This window comes from Cherax quadricarinatus, chromosome 30, assembly GCF_038502225.1.
Source record: "Cherax quadricarinatus isolate ZL_2023a chromosome 30, ASM3850222v1, whole genome shotgun sequence".
Lineage (NCBI taxonomy): Eukaryota > Metazoa > Arthropoda > Malacostraca > Decapoda > Parastacidae > Cherax > Cherax quadricarinatus.
The window spans coordinates 12,008,291-12,030,291 of NC_091321.1; the positions used below are offsets into that span (position 1 = coordinate 12,008,291).

Sequence of the window (22,001 nt, forward strand, 5' to 3'; positions counted from 1 at the left end):
GATAAATAATAATTATCTTTGTTCATTTACTGTTATGTACATAATGATACATTCAGATAAATGTAATTTTCCACAGCTTCGCTCAGTCTACAAAAAACCCAAGAACTACTCTGTGAATATACATTCTGGTGATCTGGAGAAGGGAGAAGCGGTAACATTCCACCTCACCGGAATGCGTATTCAAGTAGGTCTTGAGATTCTGTAGATTTGATAAAGCTTACCCATGAGAGAAACATCTAAAATAGTCTTTTTCTACACTACGTGTCTTTACACCCACTTGTCGGCGTCTTGCCAATCACCCTTTTCTGTATACATTAGTGTTTGATGGTATACACAATAAGTAAGTGTGCGTCTTGTGGCTCAGTTGGCAGCCCCCTCAGCCTGCACACCTTTAAGCCGGGATTCGATTCCTGAACGAATGAAAGGTTGGGTATGTTTCTCAACACCTGCCCCTGTACACCTAAGTAACAAGTAGATACTTTGTTGTTAACTCACTGGTGTGGCTCGCATACTGAGAGGATTTAAGGATCCTAATGGAAATAAGACACAGTCTTCAATGCCAACCCGATTTTAATGAGTTATCCTCTAACCCTCTTAGCAAATAATCCGAACAAATAAACTTTTATTCACAGTGCTGATTATTATGGGGAAGCGCTAAAATCGTGATTCAAACAACGCCTTGGGGATAGTAAATAATCAGGTTCGACCTAATGCATAAGATAATTGATTGCCAACCATTGCAGTAATCATATCCAGATTAATATAGCTATAATAGATAACGGAAGATAATAAATAAAATGCATAATACATTTTTAAATTCTTTCAATAAACTGTGATCATAATTAAACTATATTTATATGAATTTAATTAAAATATATTTACAAAAAATACAGAAATGAGAACAGTAGTTGTTAAACAGCGTTTAAAGGTATTTATACATACATTATTGGGTAAAATAAGCCGAAGAGGTATTTAAAAACTATGCTATGAATGTGAACAAGCAAAGGATTTGAAAGAAACTTGTACAGGTCTTCTCCAATTTATTGTATAAATGTAATACAAAATGTTAAACTATATATCATCTCTATAGTCAAATGTACTGCACTCACACACATTACCAGATATATAAAATATGTTTTAGAAAAATACAAATGCTCATTGAATCCAAATACAGAGATACATAACAATAATTACTATCAGGTCTTTAAGTTTGTTAAATATTTATCACTTCAGAGATTGGTTTGTGGTAAAAACCGCAGGGTTCTTACTAACCCTGGTTGGAGCCCACATGACGCTTTCTTGACAACTTTAAACGTCTGGTCTATAATTAATATATTGGTTGTTACTAACATCTGATTGAGCTTGTAATTTAATTTATAGTAGTTTATCCTGCAAATTAACTAAAAATTAACCTATAAATCAATGTTGAAGCCCGATATTCTTTGCAACATCAAGAATCGCCTGTTATGTAATGCATACCTTACTTTTTAATATTTATTAAGCACTTTTCTAAATTGACTTGCAATTCAAACAGTCTAATTTGCAAACTTGACACACAAACACCACGAAGCCGAACACAAATACGAGTCTCTGGGCTGTCCTTGACGAGTCACCTGGCTGTGCTGCATCCCTGGCCCACACACAACACTAGATGTATTTCGGTCACGGGAAACCTAGCAAAGTTTCTCCGGCCCTAATAGCCCCTGTTCCCAATAACCCTCTTCCTCCTATCCCAGAATATCTCATTATATAAGGTGATTTAGGGAAAAGTCTTAAATTATTACTCCTTCCTGTATCATTGTACATCAATAGGAGCACACGGAAGTGCTCAAATTTTCCATTTCTCCATCGTCAGAAAAGCAAATTAGAGGAGAAACAGGTAAAAATTAAAAAAAAAGTGTACGTGAACACAAAGGGAATGTTAGAGCAGTCAGTGCAAGCAGTACTGTACGCAATGAGTTTGGGTTGTGTGTGTGTGTGGGGGGGGGTCAAGACTGCTCCTTGTCCCGCCTCCTTCACTAATTTGATCGGCATTCACTGACATCTGGCCTCTTGGGCCTTATCATACCTACTCTTGAAACTGTAGTGAGTTTGCCTCCACCACTGCCTCATCCAACTTGTTTTACTTTTCAACCACCATGCGACTAAAGAAACATTACCTTACATTTCTACCGCTCACCTGCGTTTTCAGCTTCTACTTGTGTCCCCTTGATCCCAGTCTTCCTAATTCAGTCTGTCCCTCTGTACCCTACTAATTTCTCTTAAGATTTTGCAAGTACCGGTAGTAATCATGTGCCCCCTTAAGCAAGTTTATTCAGGTATACACAAATAGTTTCATAGATTATCCTACATAACAGCATATGTGTAGAGAACTTAAGATAACCCCCCAAAAAAAAAAGTCAGACGAGGTGACTTATTTCCGTTGGGGTCCTTCTCTTCTGAGGTTGCCAGGTTCATTTCCTTCAACCTCTTCTCACACTGAATTTCTCTCGGTTCTGGTATTAGCTTGACTGCAATTCTTTGGACCTTTTCGATTTTTCTCAAGTGCTTGACCAGGCGTGGGCTCTATGCTCGGGCCGCATACTCTATGACAGGCCTCACATTTTGTATATAATATTTTGAAGGATTTATTCAAATTCCCGAATGCTATACTGAGGTTTGCCAATCTTACATATGCTGCTGATGCTATCATTTTTTTTTTTTTTTTTGCTGGTGATCGTACCAGCTATTAAAACTATGCAAGGAGCCTGCTTCCACCACTTCCTCACCACGATCATTCTACTTTCCGACCACTCTGAGACTGAACAAATACTTTCTAACATCCCTGTGGCCCATCTATGACTACCTTCCAGCAATGACCCCGAGTAACCGTTTCAAGCAACCATTTAACTGACCTCTCTTGCAAGCTGTCCATAGCTCTTTTAAATCTTTCCTTATCCTCGTCTGTTTTTATTCTTTTCATTAGTTTACATCATCAGCAAACAAGGCTAGATGTGAATCAGTTCCATCTGGAATGTCATTCATAAACCAGAAACAGTACTAGTCCTAATGCCGATCTTTGCAAGACCCTGTTAGTTACTCTTCCCCTGTCTGACGTCTCATTCCTGGCAGTCACTTTTTGCTTCTTTTTCCTACCGTAATATGTTCTGTTATTCCTACCTGAATCTCAAGTTTTTTGGCCCAGCCTCAAGGGTAGATATCAAACGCCTTCTTGCAGTCTAAAAAAAAAAAAAGTAATCCACCAAACCCTCTCTCTCTCTCTTGTTTCATATTTCACTTAGTCATAGAAGTCCAGCAAGTTAGGAAGAAGATCTGCCATCCCTAAACCCATGCTGGTTTATAAAACCACTTACCTCCAAGTGTTCTACCATCCCCCCCCGGCCCCCAAAGTAAGTTTCATTACCTTGATCGACACCATGCCTAACCCTTCTAGGGTAGGGTAGAATAGGTGCCTGAGCCCGAGCTTACAGCTCACAAGACTGTCATTCCCCCTTGGGGCGGGGATGACAGACCAGAGAGGCCTAGCTTGTGGCTAGGCCTGGGGACAGTTGGTCCCAAAGATGAGGGGGTACTTGTGCCTCCTCCCATGGGAGACTTAGGTCTCAGACACTCCTAAAGAGAGAGCCAAGGCCGGGCCACCACTTGGAAAAGGCCCAGGCCGGGAGACTACCGGCGAATCTTTAATAATAATAATAATTCATTACCTTGTAAGGTATGCATGTCAGAAACTGATCTGTAGTTTAACGCCTCCCGTCTCTTTTCATGAATATAGGGACTACCTTTGCTGTCTTCCAGATCTCTGGTAACTGTCCCGTATCCAATGACTTATTGTAGATCATAGCTAGTGGCTTAGACAATACTTCTACATCCTCTCGCAGAATCCATGGTGACACGCCTTTGATGTATCTAGATCTATTAAAAGTTTCTTTGCCTCTTTCCTTGTTGTGTGGATGGCATCCAACACTTGCTAGTACCCCCTGTTTCTTAATATCACTTGTATTACCCCAGTTTCCACTGAAGACGTCTTCAAATCGTTTTATAAATACTTCACAGACTTGTTATTCGTGAGCTCTCCTCTTCTCTTCCTCACTCGAATTACCTTCTCCTTTACTGTCGTATTTCTTCTGCTGTGACTGAAGTAGTTTGGTTCAGACTTGGCTTCTGCTGCTGTCATTCTCAAATTCCCTCTCAACTTCTTTCCTGACCCTAGCATATTCGTTTATGACCGATCTGCTCACTCACAAAAGTATATGACTAGAAATACTTATACTGTAATACTTTTAACCTACTGACAAACATTATATATATTATATATATATATATATATGTCGTGCCGAATATGTAAAACTGGTCAATTAGCAAGAACTCATTTAAAATGAAGTCTTTTCTAAAATTTTCTCTTATTCATTTAAAGATATATTTTTTTCATTAATGTTAATGTAAAAACTTACACACACACACACATATATATATATATATATATATATATATATATATATATATATATATATATATATATATATACACACACAATATATACAGTGGTCCCTCGTTTATCGTAATTAATCCGTTCCTGGAGCCGTTACTATAAACGGAATTTACGATTTACGAATCAATTTTCCCCATAAGAAATAATGTAAATACAATTAATCCGTTCCTGACACCCAGAAGTATTAAAACAAAAAAATTTTAAACATGAAATATACATGTAGTACATAAACAATACAATGAGAAATGATGAATGAAACATTAACAGCATAACACTTACCTTTATTGGAGATTCTTCTTAGTGTATGGGAGACTGGAGGAGGAGGAGAGAGTGGATTGTTTATAGTTTGGAAGGGGAATCCCCTTCCATCAACACCTCAGGTACCATTTGCTTTTCTGGGGTTGCTTCTCTTCTCTGTTTCTTAATGCCACTAGAACCACCTTGAGTCACTGGAGTCCTGTCTCACAAAATAACTCTGGAGAGAGCTCTGTTTCTGGCGTCTCTTTAACACTTCCCTAAAATGGCCCAAGACTTTGTCACTGTACATGTTGCCAACCTGGCTTGCAACAACCTTGTTAGGGTGATGTTTCTCCATAAAGCTTTCCATCTTACCCCACATAGTAAAAATCTCTTTAATTTCTGAAGAAGGCACCTTCTTCCATCTCTCTTCCTCCTCTGCAGCAAGATTCTGAGCTGTGATGTGTTGCTCTTCCTGCTGAAGCTCTTGCAGCTCCTCTGTGGTGAGCTCTTCATTGTGGTCTTCCACCAATTCTTCCACATCCTCCAAACTCACATCCAACCCCATGGAACTCCCCAGTGCCACAATTGATTTTACAACAGACATAGGCTCATTAGGGTCAGTCCCAAATCCTTCAAAATCCCTCTTGTCGACACAATCTGGCCACAATTTTCTCCAGGCAGAGTTCAAAGTCCTGGTAGTCACTCCCTCCCAAGCCATACCTATAAGGGTTATGCAGTGGAGGATGCTGAAGTGTTCTCTTCAAAATTCCCTTAGGGTCAAGTGAGTGTCTGTGGTCACAGTCAAGCACCTGTGAAACATTGCTTTTGTGTAGAGTTTTTTAAAGTTTGCAATAACCTGCTGGTCCATGGGCTGGAGGAGAGGAGTGGTATTCGGGGGCAAGAACTTTACTGTGATGAACCCAAACTCCTCGAAAATTAGGTCATCCAAGTTTGGAGGATGAGCAGGTGCATTGTCCATTACTAGCAGGCACTTGAGATCCAATTTCTTTTCCAGGAGATACTCCTTCACACTAGGGCCAAACACTTCATTGAACCACTCGACGAAAATTTCCCTCGTGACCCATGCCTTACTATTAGATTTCCAAAACACACACAATTTACTCTTCATAACATTGTTTTTCCTGAACACTCTGGAATTTTCATAATGGTACACTAGTAATGGCTTCACTTTGAAATCCCCACTAGCATTAGCACAGAACATTAGCATCAGCCTGTCTTTCATAGGCTTGTGTCCTGGCATTGCCTTTTCCTCTTGTGTAATGAAGGTCCTCTTTGGCATTTTCTTTCAAAAGAGGCCTGTTTCGTCACAATTGAACACTTGTTCAGGTTTCAGTCCTTCAGCCTTTATGTACTCCTGGAATTCATGCACATATTTTTCAGCCACCTTGTGGTCCAAACTGGCAGCCTCACTATGCCTTACCACACTGTGTATGCCAGTACGGTTCTTAAATTTCTCAAACCAGCCTTTGCTGGCCTTAAATTCACTCACTTCACCACTATTTGCAGGCAATTTCTTTACCAAATCTTCATGCAACTGCCTAGCCTTTTTCACAAAAAATCGAAGTCATAAGAGTATCTCCTGCTAATTGTTTCTCATTTATCCACACCAATAATAACTTCTCAACCTCTTCCAGTACTGGTGATCTCATTTTTGTCAGCATAGTTACTCCTTTTGCAACAACAGCATCCTTTATTTCCTTTTTCTTGGCCACTATGGAACAAAGTTGTGTAGGGTTTCTTACACATCCTGGACAGTTCGGCCACACTTGTACCACTTTCATATTGTTCAATGATGGTTTTCTTAAATTCAATCGTATTTCTCACCTTTACCACAGGCTTGGCACTAGGGGCTTTCTTTGGAGACATGGTAGCTTATTTAGTACTTGCAAGCACTAAAATAAATGGAATATTATGAAATATTTCGCTGTAGCACGTGAGGGGACCTTCACTCCCTGGTAAACAATGCCTGACTGGCTGCTACCCCGGCTCACGCCGTGGGTAGGCATCCCGGACGAACTACGACTCGCGAGTCAACCTATGAAAAGCGAGTCCATGTTTATATGAAAATACCCCTATGATTGGCGAATTTTACGATTGCCGGGAACTACGAAAAGCGGGGGACCACTGTATATATATAGTGAGTGAGTGTGTGTGTGTGTGTGTGTGTGGGTGGGCTTAATTAACGAATACCACAACGAATTTGACACGTCATTTTACTATAGGATTGACACGTTTATTCTTGATCCTGCTGTACGATTCGGTCATTCCCAGTAGATGAGAAAACATATTGACATACCTGTCTAGTTTTAACAATGAATGATAAATTAACCACAAACTTGGGTAACTGTAAAAAAAAATACTGAACACAGTTTCTACACAAGATGTATAATCAAAAAATAAAAGTCGACTGGGAGTACATACTAATATCATACAGGGATATAAAAAGTACAGAAAGTTTTCCACTTGATGCAAAAAGCATTCTAAATAAAGAATATGTACCTCCCTTGAAACATACCCTACAGCCTACAACACGTGTAAGCCACAATGCTTAACGAGGTACTTATCTTCATGATACTTTTGGATATCGCTGACATTAAAATGCCTGATATTAAGTACAAGTATTATTTAACAATCGTATGTAAATTAACAGGTAGACAAATACGCAAGTTTGCCATATTCTTGACTGGGAGGTGCTGATCATGCTACATGAATTACCTCCCATCTTGACGGGATGTCATTAAAATACCTCATTACTTAGATATGTGGCATCACAAAATTTAATTTTCATCCCCATTTTTTTTTTTCAATCTTTGACTATGCCAGTTCACCGAAGTACAATTGTTAGTTGCCAGTTGTTCTGATTTGCTTGTACATGAAGCTGGTGTATATCCTCCTGTGAAACATTCTTCCAGAAGAGAAGTCGTGCTATGTAAGTCAGCTCAGCACAGTGGAGGAAGAGCCAATTGAGGCCCTTGATGGTTATAGCACACTCGGTAATAGTGAGTTTCTCGAGCCTCATCAGACCCCCGGCGGAGATGACATTAATTATAAGGTCATCGTTGATGCACTCAAAGGTTTCCATGTAGGGCTGCGGCAAAAAATTAATGCTGAGGTGTCTTACGTTCGGAGTGTGGGAGAGCAAGGTGAGAAGAGTTTTGGACGAATTTACCGTTACCGTGGCTTCTTTCAGCAGCTTCCACCCAACAATTTCGTAGCCTTCTTCTATGTACAAACTGGATTCAATCTGCTCTAAGTTCGGAGTTAACTCCATCAACCAAGCCATGTCGAGGAGACAGTTCAAATTGTCAGTGAAAATGAGGGTTTTTAAGTTCTCTCCTCGGGCTCCCAAGTAACTGTATATGTCAGCTGCACAGCCGTGAAAACTGAGCTCAACAGTTAGGGAAGCGATGGGGTAGAGGAAGTGTAGCGAGGGCAACGAAGAGGCAGTAGTCATTAAAAAAGTGAGTTTTGGGCACGCTACGTTCATAAGAGAAGCTTGATGCGGTAAAATTTTGGAGTCCCAAAACTTATTGAGATTGAGTTTGGTTACTCCTTTCTCTGGCTGAAGCAGTTCAATCAGACTAGAGAGAGATCCACCTTCTACGGAGCCTCCAAAAGATGTCAGTGCTGGCACATACCTCAAGAGGAGGGCAGCACTCACCAGACTCACTTGCGTCCCACACACACATACGAAGCTCAGAGTTTTACAGCAGGGATTAGAAGGTAAAGCTGTATCTAAAACTTGCTTCTTGCTCAGTCCATCCACAGCTTGAGGATTCTTCAGCAACAAGGCGGCCACAGCATCGTCGTCCACCCTCACGGAGTCCTGAACGTTCAGGTGCTCCAGCTGGTAACAGTTGGCGCCCAGCGTGGCCAGGATAGTACGATCTCCCACGCCACCTAGGGTTACCCACTGTAGGTGACGCATCTGATTCAGCACTCGATAGAACGTACAATTAATATCCAACAAATATTTGCAGTCAACTTTTGTTTTAACGTTGCAAATCAATCCTAATCGCGTGATATTGATAAGCAAGCCAAGGGTGAGGGTACGGTAGAAGTGGAAAACTTCGTCTACATACCCGTAGCCACTTTGTGAGAGGTCTACCCATTGTGTGCTGCGGTCGCCCAGCATCTCCAGCAACATGCACTTACCGCTGAGCATCACATCGTTCATTTGTAAGCTTAAGATGCGATTAAGCAGCTGCTGCCGGATGTTTGGGTTGAGGGTTGCTAAGACGTATTCCCGTTGTCGCATACGTTCCCGGGGCGCCGCCTGGTAGTCGAGACAGTGATGCAGCCACCGCCATACCCACTCAGAACAGATCTCTGTCAGAGAATCTATCTTCTTGAAGGGGGGCATACTGCTCTCTGTTGGTATGTACGTTATAAAAAAAAAAAAAAAAAAAAATCCCACTGGAATTTATTTCACTTGTTACAAAAGAGGCCACCCCCTACATAGCTTACTGATCCATAGAATCTCTTATCTACTACAAATCAAAACAAGAGGGTTCAGCAGTCACAGTTCCACGTGTCCCCTAGCTTCCCGCCAATTATGCACCACGAGGCAGTCTGCAAGTAGAAATGATTTTCAGTAATATCAACTCAAATAGCTCAACTTAATTTTTGTATTTGTATGTGCAACTCAAATTATACACAGTGAACTCTTGTCACAAGTCTAATTCACTATAAGAAAACAAAATTATTGAAAGTTCAAATCTCATGCATATTTATTCCTTAAAACGTAAAGAATTGCTACATGCTTGTCCGAAGTGTTATGCATCTACAGTCAGCAGTAATAATATTACTACACTTCACTGTATCACTAGGAACACCTCACCTCAGGGCACTTTATCCAAGGAATCAGAGCTACCCTCCCTTTTCTGGGATCAAACCTGATAACCTCCACTCCCACTCCGCTAGAGCTTCCCCATGAATATAAAGCAAGAACCAGTAATGTTATTGACAATCATAAGAATGCAGAAACACTGCAGTAGGCCTACTGACCCATGCTAGGCAGATTTAATTCTTACCTATTCACATAACCGTCCAAGCTATACAAGATACCCAAATGACGCTACCAGGGAGTTTGTTTCACGCATCTACAGTACAAATGTATTGCCAAACCAGTACTTTCCTACATCCTTTCAGTCTAAATTTGTCCAACTTGAAGCAACTGCTGCGAGTCCTGTCTTGGGTGGGTACTATTAGCACATTATTTATATCCTCCTTTATTCTAGTTTTCAAATTACACACTTCAAGCATATCCCCCCTTAATTCTACGTCTTTCGAAGGAAAGGTTTCGGATACACGGGAACAGAATTTAAACGAGGTCTTACCAAAGATATATGAAGGTGAAGTATAACCTTAGAAACTTTTATTTATGCTTCTCATATGAAGTCAAAAATCTTATTAGCTTTACTATGAACACTTAAGCACTTTTTTGGCTTTCAATTTTTGATAACTAGAGCTCCTAGTTTTCGCATTCGTTTTGATTAAGATTCCATTATTTAGCTTATAAGTGGCCTAATGATTGGCTTTTCTAGATTATTATTACAGTCATGAGTAAGCACTAAACCCGTAGGGGTCATATAATGCCAGAGAATGGGAGGCATTCAGGTTCGATCCAAGGAAGAGGGGAGGTCCAATACCTCGGATTAAGAGCCCCTAACCGGCATCAAAGAACCTCTCTAATGTGTTATCAAGAGGATAGGCTGATTCAGTGCAATGATTGAGGTTGGGGGGTCACTGAATTTATTTAAAAGATTTATTGACAATAGCATAACTCAGTTGAATATTTCAGGCTTTCTATACAGTCGTGCATTTAATGCAACGTAATAAGGTACTGTGTCATTAAATTATGGAAATAAATGGTATAAAATACCGACACAATGGAAATATAAACACAAATGCAGTATAATGTGATCCTTTATTGACAACGTTTCACCCACACAGTGGGCTTTTTCAAGTCACACACGGATCTACCTGGGGTTGAACGAACGAACGAACGTTCGTTCAACCCCAGGTAGATCAACCCCATGTTATCATAGCTGAACCACTCGTCAAGAAACTTCTTCATCGCTATCCCACATAAGAACATAGAACACTGCAGAAGGTCTACAACTTGTCAAATATCCCTGCCAAGCTACCCAAGACTCTATAACCCCACCCGGTAGATCATCAGATGCAGCATTCTCCACCTGACCTCAACATTCTGAACATGACTATAAATACTCTCGTACCTTCCAACCCCAGGTAGATCCGTGTGTGACTTGAAAAAGCCCACTGTGTGGGTGAAACGTTGTCAATAAAGGATCACATTATACTGCATTTGTGTTTATATTTCCGTCATTAAATTATATTATTTCATAACTTTGTATTTTTCTTTACATTTTGAATTTTTAAAGCAACGTAAATATTGTCATTTATGTGGAGATATAGTTTGAAAGACATTTCACTCCTCCATATAACTAAATAATTTCATTTTTAAATAACCTAACTGGAAACCGTCATATAATTTACGGCAAATAAAGTGTTTTTAAATTTGGGTCTTACTGTAGCTTTAAACCTGTCACTGGCAACTCCTCACAAATAAAATATAAAACAAGAAAGCATCATGTGTCTTTATTTGCTTTATTAACCAGGCCACTTCACTGGAAATTTAAACACCATGTATGGATAAACTTTATTGAAAACACACAAGCATTTAATCAAGTTAAAAATATAGTCATTAATTTATTTAGTTCATTGCAGGCATTTTAAAATTATAATTACAATCAGTAAGAGTATAGAACTACAAGCACCGACCTATCCATAAGTACAAGCACTGATCCATCCATAAGTAAAAGCAATGGTCTATCAGTAACCCCAAACACTGATATATTTATCCATTGATAGAAACACTGGCTATCTATTCATTGATAGAAACACTGGCTATCTATCCATTAATAGAAACACTGGCTATGTATCCATTAACAGAAACACTGGCTATCTGTTCATTAACATACACACTGGCTATCTGTCCATTAACTTACACACTGGCTATCTGTCCATTAACTTACACACTGGCTATCTGTCCATTAACTTACACACTGGCTATCTGTCCATTAACTTACACACTGGCTATCTGTCCATTAACTTACACACTGGCTATCTGTCCATTAACTTACACACTGGCTATCTGTCCATTAACTTACACACTGGCTATCTGTCCATTAACTTACACACTGGCTATCTGTCCATTAACTTACACACTGGCTATCTGTCCATTAACTTACACACTGGCTATCTGTCCATTAACTTACACACTGGCTATCTGTCCATTAACTTACACACTGGCTATCTGTCCATTAACTTACACACTGGCTATCTGTAGAGTAACAGAAACACTGGCTATCTGTAGAGTAACAGAAACACTGGCTATCTGTAGAGTAACAGAAACACTGGCTATCTGTAGAGTAACAGAAACACTGGCTATCGGTAGAGTAACAGAAACACTGGCTATCTGTAGAGTAACAGAAACACTGGCTATCTGTAGAGTAACAGAAACACTGGCTATCTGTAGAGTAACAGAAACACTGGCTATCTGTAGAGTAACAGAAACACTGGCTATCTGTAGAGTAACAGAAACACTGGCTATCTGTAGAGTAACAGAAACACTGGCTATCTGTTGAGTAACAGAAACACTGGCTATCTGTAGAGTAACAGAAACACTGGCTATCTGTAGAGTAACAGAAACACTGGCTATCTGTAGAGTAACAGAAACACTGGCTATCTGTAGAGTAACAGAAACACTGGCTATCTGTAGAGTAACAGAAACACTGGCTATCTGTAGAGTAACAGAAACACTGGCTATATGTAGAGTAACAGAAACACTGGCTATCTGTAGAGTAACAGAAACACTGGCTATCTGTAGAGTAACAGAAACACTGGCTATCTGTAGAGTAACAGAAACACTGGCTATCTGTAGAGTAACAGAAACACTGGCTATCTGTAGAGTAACAGAAACACTGGCTATCTGTAGAGTAACAGAAACACTGGCTATCTGTAGAGTAACAAACACTGGCTATCTGTAGAGTAAGAGAAACACTGGCTATCTGTAGAGTAAGAGAAACACTGGCTATCCGTAGAGTAACAAACACTGGCTATCTGTAGAGTAACAGAAACACTGGCTATCCGTAGAGTAACAGAAACACTGGCTATCTGTAGAGTAACAGAAACACTGGCTATCTGTAGAGTAACAGAAACACTGGCTATCTGTAGAGTAACAGAAACACTGGCTATCTGTCCATTAGCAGAAACACTGGTTATCTGTCCATTAGCAGAAACACTGGCTATCTGTCCATTAGCAGAAACACTGGCTATCTGTCCATTAGCAGAAACACTGGCTATCTGTCCATTAACAGAAACACTGGCTATCTGTCCATTAACAGAAACACTGGCTATCTGTCCATTAACAGAAACACTGGCTATCTGTCCATTAACAAACACTGGCTATCTGTCCATTAACAGAAACACTGGCTATCTGTCCATTAACAAACACTGGCTATCTGTCCATTAACAGAAACACTTGCTATCTGTCTATTAACAGAAACACTGGCTATCTGTCCATTAACAAAAACACTGGCTATCTGTCCATTAACAAAAACACTGGCTATCTGTCCATTAACAGAAACACTGGCTATCTGTCCATTAACAAACACTGGCTATCTGTCCATTAACAGAAACACTGGCTATCTGTCCATTAACAGAAACACTGGCTATCTATCCATTAACAAACACTGGCTATCTGTCCATTAACAGAAACACTGGCTATCTATCCATTAATAGAAACATTGGCTATCTACCCATTAACAGAAACACTGGCTATCCATTAACAGAAACCACTGGTTATCCATTAACAGAAACCACTGGTTATCCATTAACAGAAACCACTGGTTATCCATTAACAGAAACCACTGGTTATCCATTAACAGAAACCACTGGTTATCCATTAACAGAAACCACTGGTTATCCATTAACAGAAACACTGCTATCTATCTATTAATAAAAACAACAGCTATCTACCCATTAAAGGAAACACTGGCTTATCTATGCATTAATAGAAGCACTGGTCCATCAATATAATATAATATATATATATATATATATATATATATATATATATATATATATATATATATATATATATATATATATATATTATATATATATATATATATATATATATATATATATATATATATATATATATATATATATATATATAAGCACTTATTTATCCTTAAATAAAAGTGCTGGTATATTTACCCATAAACAGAAGCACTACTGTATCGAATCAATAAATATAAGCACTAGCCATATAAGCATCTATCCATAAATATAAGAGCTGGTTTATATAAGCATTGCTCTTTCCGTAAATACAAGCATGGGTGTGTTTATCTATTAGCAAATCTTCGCACAAGTTTATAAGCAGGTAATATTATATATGAAATCATTAACATTCAAAAAATTAGGTTTCAGTATACAAGCTATACCGCCGTTATCCCAAGTTGAGAAAGACGTTGAGAAAAGCGTGAAAGATGCTGAAAAACAAGTTTATTTTTTCCGAAGTGATATAAGTAAGCATTATGTCTATTAGGTACCACCATATCGAGTCTTACACTACCGTTTTCCAGTATGATTACAACCTACGATGTTTACTCCGGTCTCATGTTAACGTATTCCTGTGTGATCTCACCATATTCCAATTCAAGGTTACCGTACTTTGCTATTGTATTCCAGTCTGATGTCATCATATTTAAGTCTGATGCCACCGTAGTCCATTCCAAACCCATAGTATTTCAGCTTGACACTATTCCCGTCTGATGCTGCAACATTCCAGAATGACGCCGCCGTATTCTAGTATGATGTCACCATATTCCAGTTCAGTACAACTGTATTCAAATCTGATGCCACTGTATTCAAATCAGATACCATTATATTGTGATCCGATGCCACTGTTATTGAAGACCGATGCTAATGTATTCCAGTTCGATAACAATGCATTCCAATCCGATAAAAATGTATTCTGGTCCAATCACAATGCCATGTTAATAGCACATGGCATTGTGATTGGACCTCTGAGGAACAATGGTAGTGTTGTCTACATGGGAATGTTTTCAGGTGCGTTCCTGCCCATGACCAACCAAGGAGACTGCGAGCTATTATATTCAAGAGGAAGTGCTGAACCCGTTGAACCATAAAGTGCCTAGTTTTTAGGAGATAATATGGTTTGATTCAAGGAAGGGAAAGGCAGCTTCAACTGTCTGAATCAAAAACCCTTCGTCTCCAAGACACTCCATGTAAGTGATAATTAAAATATAAGACTTAAATGGAGATATAATAACCACATTCATAGTTCATGAAACTTAGGTTGAAACCTTATCAGCTACATGCTGGTAAGGTTTCAACCTAAGTTTCAACCTACATGAGGGATCCCTAAGATAGTATATACAGTATTACAATGAACTGTTTATATATGTATACATAACCTTCCGCTCTTATAAAGTTTCGCATTACGAAAAAAAAAATATACAACAAAAATATCCTCCCGAGCTATCAACAAGTAGATTAGGACAACGCAATTTAGAATTACGAAATAACTGAGAGCATGTGGAAGAACGTCTTCATAAATAGTGTGAACTTGCTGAAAGAGATACCGGAGACAACAGTAGTACCGGCCGCAACTACTCGCAACTATAAAAATATGTTTGACAAATTTGCAACGCAGGGAAAGAACATGAGCATAGTTATACCCGTATACCTACAAACGGGTAAACAATCAGAGTAAATATTATAACTGGAGCATTTGACAATTAACCCACAAATTGGTGATTTTTTTAGACAATGTTTTGATCTTTCCTGAGCCATTATCAAGCAAATAATGTTCCAGGACGGATCGAATGCCAACGCTTACGTATCCAGTTTGTGGGCTCGTTACAAACAAGTTTTCCTCCCGTGTGCCACTAGGCGTACAGTACAACACAGGCCTCACGCAGGCCACTAGGGCTGACTCAATAACACAGAGCCTATGAACTAATCTTACAGCTGGCACCAGCTGCAGGAACGATGCCAAACATTCGATCTGCCTTAATCACCTTCCATGATCATGTCTACTGCTTATTCCCTTTTCCTACTTTCCTCTTTTCACCTCTCTTCCCTCTTCACCTCAGGCCCGGTGGCCTGGTGGCTAAAGCTCCCGCTTCACACACGGAGGGCCCGGGTTCGATTCCCGGCGGGTGGAAACATTTCGACACGTTTCCTTACACCTGTTGTCCTGTTCACCTAGCAGCAAATAGGTACCTGGGTGTTAGTCGACTGGTGTGGGTCGCATCCTGGGGGACAGGATTAAGGACCCCAATGGAAATAAGTTAGACAGTCCTCGATGACGCACTGACTTTCTTGGGTTATCCTGGGTGGCTAACCCTCCGGGGTTAAAAATCCGAACGAAATCTTATCTTATCACACTACCCTTTCCTTCTATCCCCCTCCATTTCCGCTTTTCCACCACTGCTACCTGCCTGTCATGTTTTCATCTATCTTACGCTATCTTTAGCAGGGCATGTGAGCGATGAGCACGTGAAAGGGAGCATGAACAGGTAAGGAAGTTCCTTGGTTGCGTGGAATGCAAATTAACCTTCATTAAAATGTATTTAAGATTAGTTTTGCTCCAAATTCTAATTTATGATGTGATAATTTTGCTTCATCGGTCGAGGTTTTGCTGGTAGCTGTCAGCCTCTCACACGCATGAACAGTAAAGCTCTACCCCAACCATCTCTCAGTATTCTATCATTCACGAAGATCCACATGCCTATGATGCATCCATCTAACATCCTATCCTGCTGGGAGTGTCAAAGGCCTAGCTAGCCTACCCATGTATTATTTTATTATGCCGGAAGAGATGCATGTCTGTCTTATTCAAAAAGACTCATAAATGTTACTACCATCCAATTTCAGGAAGTACTTCAATGTAGTCTATGTAGCTATAAGTTACATCAGTACCGACAGGCTGGAGCAGACACGTACAACACTTTTGACATGAACAAAACTTTGTTGCGCATTAGGTATGCGTGGTGTAGGTACGTTTGTGAAGAAAAATTCCGTCAAAACTGTCTAGATGTTTGTTCTTTGTTAATTTTTTTCACTGTTGACGAGTTCATCAGAGTGCTTCTGATGAGACTGGTTTGTGGCACTTATAGTTTTAAAGAGTGTTTCGCGAGTGTGTCTTAATTTGTGATGAACACTTCTAACACCTGAAGAGGATGTTCTCTTTATGGGTTTTATATAACCCATAAATCCTGACTGGTCTTGGGTTGGTGAGTAACAAGTACCGTAGCTTCTTTCCTTGTTCCTTGCTGTGATAAATGTGGCTCGACTGGATAAGAAATATCTAAGTCGACTCAGCCACTGGTGAGTTCCTCGTGTTTCAGTCTCATTAGAAGGTCATAAACTTTGGCGTCGTAATCTGCCGTGCTGAGGCTGACTACCTCACCCCTCCTTTGTCCTGGAGGTGTCTATTATGGTTTTGTCGGTGGTCTTTAAGGCGCGAAAGGACGTGGTGGGATGACTGGATTGGTGGGTTTCGGTGATGGCCGCTGTGATAAGTCCTTGTATATAAATCTTTCTGCAACTGCATCACTGAAGCGATAATTTCTGACAATAATATAAAGTATGTTTCTGTTTACGTAGTCCTGTAGAGAACTTCAGTCCTAGGCTAATTCCATTCTGCCACCAGGCCACAGTAAAAAAAAGCTCTCGCTTCACACGGTGAGGGTCTGGGTTCGATTCCCGGCGAAGGAGTGGAAACATTGAATGTGTTTCCTTACACCGGTTGTCTATGTTCACACATCAGTAAAATGGGTACCTGGGTGTTAGTCGACTGGTGTGGGTCGCATCCTAGGACAAAACTGATCTAATTTGCACGAAATGCTCTGCATAACAAGCGGCTTTCTATATAGTAGTATGTTATTGATGTCAGCTAGGCCTACATACCTTGTACATGTACTTATAGTAAATATATTATTATTATTATTATTATTATTATTATTATTATTATTATTATTATTATTATTATTATATATAAAATGAAGCTACACCTAGAGCCCTGGAACAACAATCAAGAAACACAAGTAAGCGTTCAGCTGTGACAGTCAGAACGCCTCAGTGCTGGAGGCAATGATGTAGGCAAGCGTAGAAGTGAGGATTTAGTTAGAAAGTTCAGGACAGCTATAGACATAATTAGGAAGAAGGGGGGGCGCCCTGTTATATGTGGGATTTTGCCAAGAAGAGGTGTTGGTAATGAATGGTTGTCCAGAGCAATTGGTATTAATTGTTGGCTGGATAAACACTAAGGATAATGCAGTACCATTCATTGACAACTGGGACAACTTCTATGGCCGAAATGACATGTATTCCAGGGATGGGGTTCACTTATCCAGGGCAGGTGTGGGTTTTCTTGCTAACTCAGTTGAGGGGGTTGTTAGAACTTTAAACTAGGATTAGTTAGAGGTATGGGTTTAGAAATGATAAATAACGAGTATGGATATATTGACTTATGCTCTGATATTAAGAATCTTAATAGTAACTGTCATGGAGTAACTCTGGGTAATGATAATTTCAGAAATTGTGTTAAAACAAAGATGACTAGGAAAAATGAGAAGAAAAAACATATGAAGGTGTTTTATGCTAACAGTCGAAGTGCAAGAAATAAAATTAATGAACTACGTTTGGTAGCATGTGCTGGGAACTTTGATATCATTGCATTAACTGAAACGTGGTATGATTTAAAGAGTCGGGACATGACTGCTGAGTGTAATATTCAGGGATTTAAGTTGTTCAATGTGGATAGATCTAATGGGAAGGGGGGAGGAGTTGCATTGTATGTTCGAGAAAATATTAATTGTTGCATAAAAACAGGTATAAAAATAGATGGAGCAGTAACAGAGTCTGTTAGGTAAGACACATATGCAACAGTTAGACAACTTTATTCCGAAACGTTTCGCCTACACAGTAGGCTTCTTCAGTCGAATACAGAAAGTAGGCAGGAACAGTAGAGATGTGAAGACGATGTAATCAGTCCATCACCCTTGTAGTCGTAGAATTTGAGGTTGTCAGTCCCTCGGCCTGGAGAAGTTCAGTTCCATAGTCAGGAACTATCTGAAGATCAAGCGACAGTGCGGAGACTTAAATACTGTCGGAAGGAGAGGTGCAGAGTAGTAGTAGTAGTAGTAATAATGAGAATGTAGCCACTGAGAGGTCATGTCCCTCTCAGATCCAACACTTCTCACTTGAAAAGCTTGTCCAAGGTGTTTTCTGTACCAAGATGCCATGTGTTGCAGTGTCTGACAAGATGAACATCAAAATGGTATACAATACCGACAGGTTGTTAGGTAAGACACATATGCAACAGTTAGGTATCTTTATTTTGAAACGTTTCGCCTACACAGTAGGCTTCTTCAGTCGAGTACAGAAAAGTTGATAGAAGCAGTTGATAGAAGTTGATAGAAGGGTGATGGACTGATTACATCGTCTTCAAGTGTCTTCTGCTTCTATCAACTTTTCTGTACTCGACTGAAGAAGCCTACTGTGTAGGCGAAACGTTTCAAAATAAAGATACCTAACTGTTGCATATGTGTCTTACCTAACAACCTGTCGGTATTTTATACCATTTTAATGTTCAATCTGTCAGACACTGCGACACAAGGGTATCTTGGTACAAACCTGAAATCAACTTCGACAACCTCTACTAGTGAGAACGGCTGGATTTGAGAGGGACCTGACCTCCCAAAGTGACCTACGTCTCACCTCCTGGCGCTATATAAGGCTCCATTCTGTCCTTTCAACTTTATATTGTTTCAGACTTCGGAACAATGCTCTTCTCCAGACTGAGGGACTGACCACCTCAAATCTTTAAGGGTGATGGACTGATTACATCGTCTTCAAGTGTCTTCTGCTTCTATCAACTTTTCTGTACTCGACTGAAGAAGCCTACTGTGTAGGCGAAACGTTTCAAAATAAAGATACCTAACTGTTGCATATGCGTCTTACCTAACAACAGGTTGTTAGGTAAGACATAAGATACCTAACTGTTGCATATGTGTCTTACCTAACATTGCTGTCTTGGTTTAAGGTTGCTGCTTACCATAACCCCCAAGTCCTTTTCGCAATCTGTATGGCTAAGTTCTACATTATTTAACTTATAAGTGCTAGGGTTACGGACACTCCCGAGCTTCAGAACCTTGCATTTATCTACATTGAACTGCATCTGCCACTTTTCTGACCAAGAGTAGAGTTTGTCTAAATCCTCCTAAAGTTCCCTAACATCTACGTTTGAATCAATTATCCTACCTATCTTCGTGTCATCGGCGAATTTGCTCATATCACTAGTAATTCCTTCATCAAGATCATTGATATATATTATAAACAACAACGGGCCCAAGACTGATCCCTGTGGAACGCCACTTGTTACTGATCCCCACTCGGATTTAACCCCATTTATGGACACACTCTGCTTCCTGTCTGTGAGCCATGATTCGATCCACGAGAGCACCCTTCCCCCAATGCCATGAGCTGCTACTTTCTTCAACAGTCTTCGGTGCGGAACTCTATCAAATGCCTTACTAAAATCTAAGTAAATAATATCAAATTCTTTATCGTGGTCAACAGCCTCAAAAGCTTTACTGAAGAAAGTTAATAAATTAGTTAGTCAAGACCGGCCTCTTGTGAATCCATGCTGAGTATCATTAATCAAGCTATGCTTATCGAGATGGCTTCTTATAATCTGAGCTATAATTGACTAGTAATTTGCCTACAATTGAGGTCAGGCTTATTGGGCGGTAATTTGACGGTAACGACTTGTCCCGTTTTAAAAATAGGAATTACATTAGCCATCTTCCACATATCAGACACTACACCTGTTTGAAGAGATAAATTAAAAATATTAGTTAATGGTTCACAGACTTCCATTTTGCATTCCTTTAGAACCCTTGAAAAAACCTCATCAGGACCCGGTGACTTATTTTGCTTCAGTCGGTCTATCTGCTTCACAACCATTTCACTAGTGACTGTGATGTTACATAATTTATCTTCTGGCCCACTATAAAAATTAATTACCGGAATATTATTAGTGTCTTCCTGTGTAAAAACCGAGAGAAAATAATTATTTAAAATCGAGCACATTTCAGTCTCTTTGTCAGTAAGATGCCCATAGTTATTTTTAAGGGGACCTATCTTATCTCTAACTTTTGTTCTATATACCTGGAAAAACTTTTTGGGTTAGTTTTAGAATCCCTAGCAACTTTAATTTCATAGTCCCTTTTAGCTTTTCTTATCCCCTTTTTAATGTCCCTCGTAATGTCAATATACTAATTCATAAGACGACCCTCGCCTCTTTTGATACGCCTATAAATTCCTTTCTTATGCCCTAGTAGATATTTCAGCCTATTATTCATCCATTTTGGGTCATTTCTATTTGATCTAATTTCTTTATAAAGGATAAACGTTCTTTGAGCAGCATGTATTGTGTTCAGAAAACTGTCATATTGATAGTTCTCTTCGTTATCCCAGTCAAAAGATAAGTGTTCTCTAAGCCTATCGTAATCTGCTAAGCGAAAATCTGGGACTGTTACTGAGTTATCCCTACTATCATACTTCCATTCAATTCTAAACGTAATTGATTTGTGGTCGTTAGCACCCAGTTCCTCTGAAACTTCTAAATTATTAACAAGGGATTCATTGTTTGCCAGAACTAAGTCAAGCAGGTTATTACCCCTTGTAGGTTCTGTCACAAACTGCTTCAAAAAACAATCCTGAACTACTTCTAAGAAGTCGTATGATTCTAAATTCCCAGTCAAGAAATTCCAATCAATATGACTAAAGTTAAACTCTCCTAGAATTACTACATTATCGTGCCTTGTGGCCCTAACAATTTCCTCCCATAGTAGTCTCCCCTGGTCCCTATCTAAATTTGGGGGACGGTATATCACACCTAAAATTAATTTTTCATGCCCCTCTGAAAATTCTATCCAAACAGACTCTGTATGTGTTACTTCAGACTTAATACCAGTTTTTATGCAACAGTTCAAGCGATCTCGGACATACAATGCCACCCCACCCCCCCTTCCCGATACTTCTATCTACTTGGAACAATTTAAAACCCTGAATGTGACATTCTGCAGGCATGTCCCGACTTTTTGAATTAAACCACGTCTCA

At 39.6% G+C, this 22,001-nt stretch overlaps 1 protein-coding gene across 8 annotated transcripts in view; it reads right to left on the bottom strand.

The window, feature by feature from the left end:
• Nucleotides 1-22,001, bottom strand: part of LOC128692636 (SET domain-containing protein 9) — a 63,173-nt gene that overhangs the window by 24,438 nt on the left and 16,734 nt on the right. For 2 of the 8 annotated variants that reach the window (XM_053781856.2, XM_053781855.2), the window contains one exon: nt 1,027-9,322. The exons of the other annotated variants lie outside the window; for them this stretch is intronic. In XM_053781856.2, coding sequence (XP_053637831.1) covers nt 7,575-9,113 — 1,539 coding nt within the window. In that variant the 5' untranslated portion in view covers nt 9,114-9,322 and the 3' untranslated portion in view covers nt 1,027-7,574. Of the gene's footprint in view, nt 1-1,026; nt 9,323-22,001 lie in introns of those variants that run through there. 8 annotated transcript variants of the gene reach the window in all.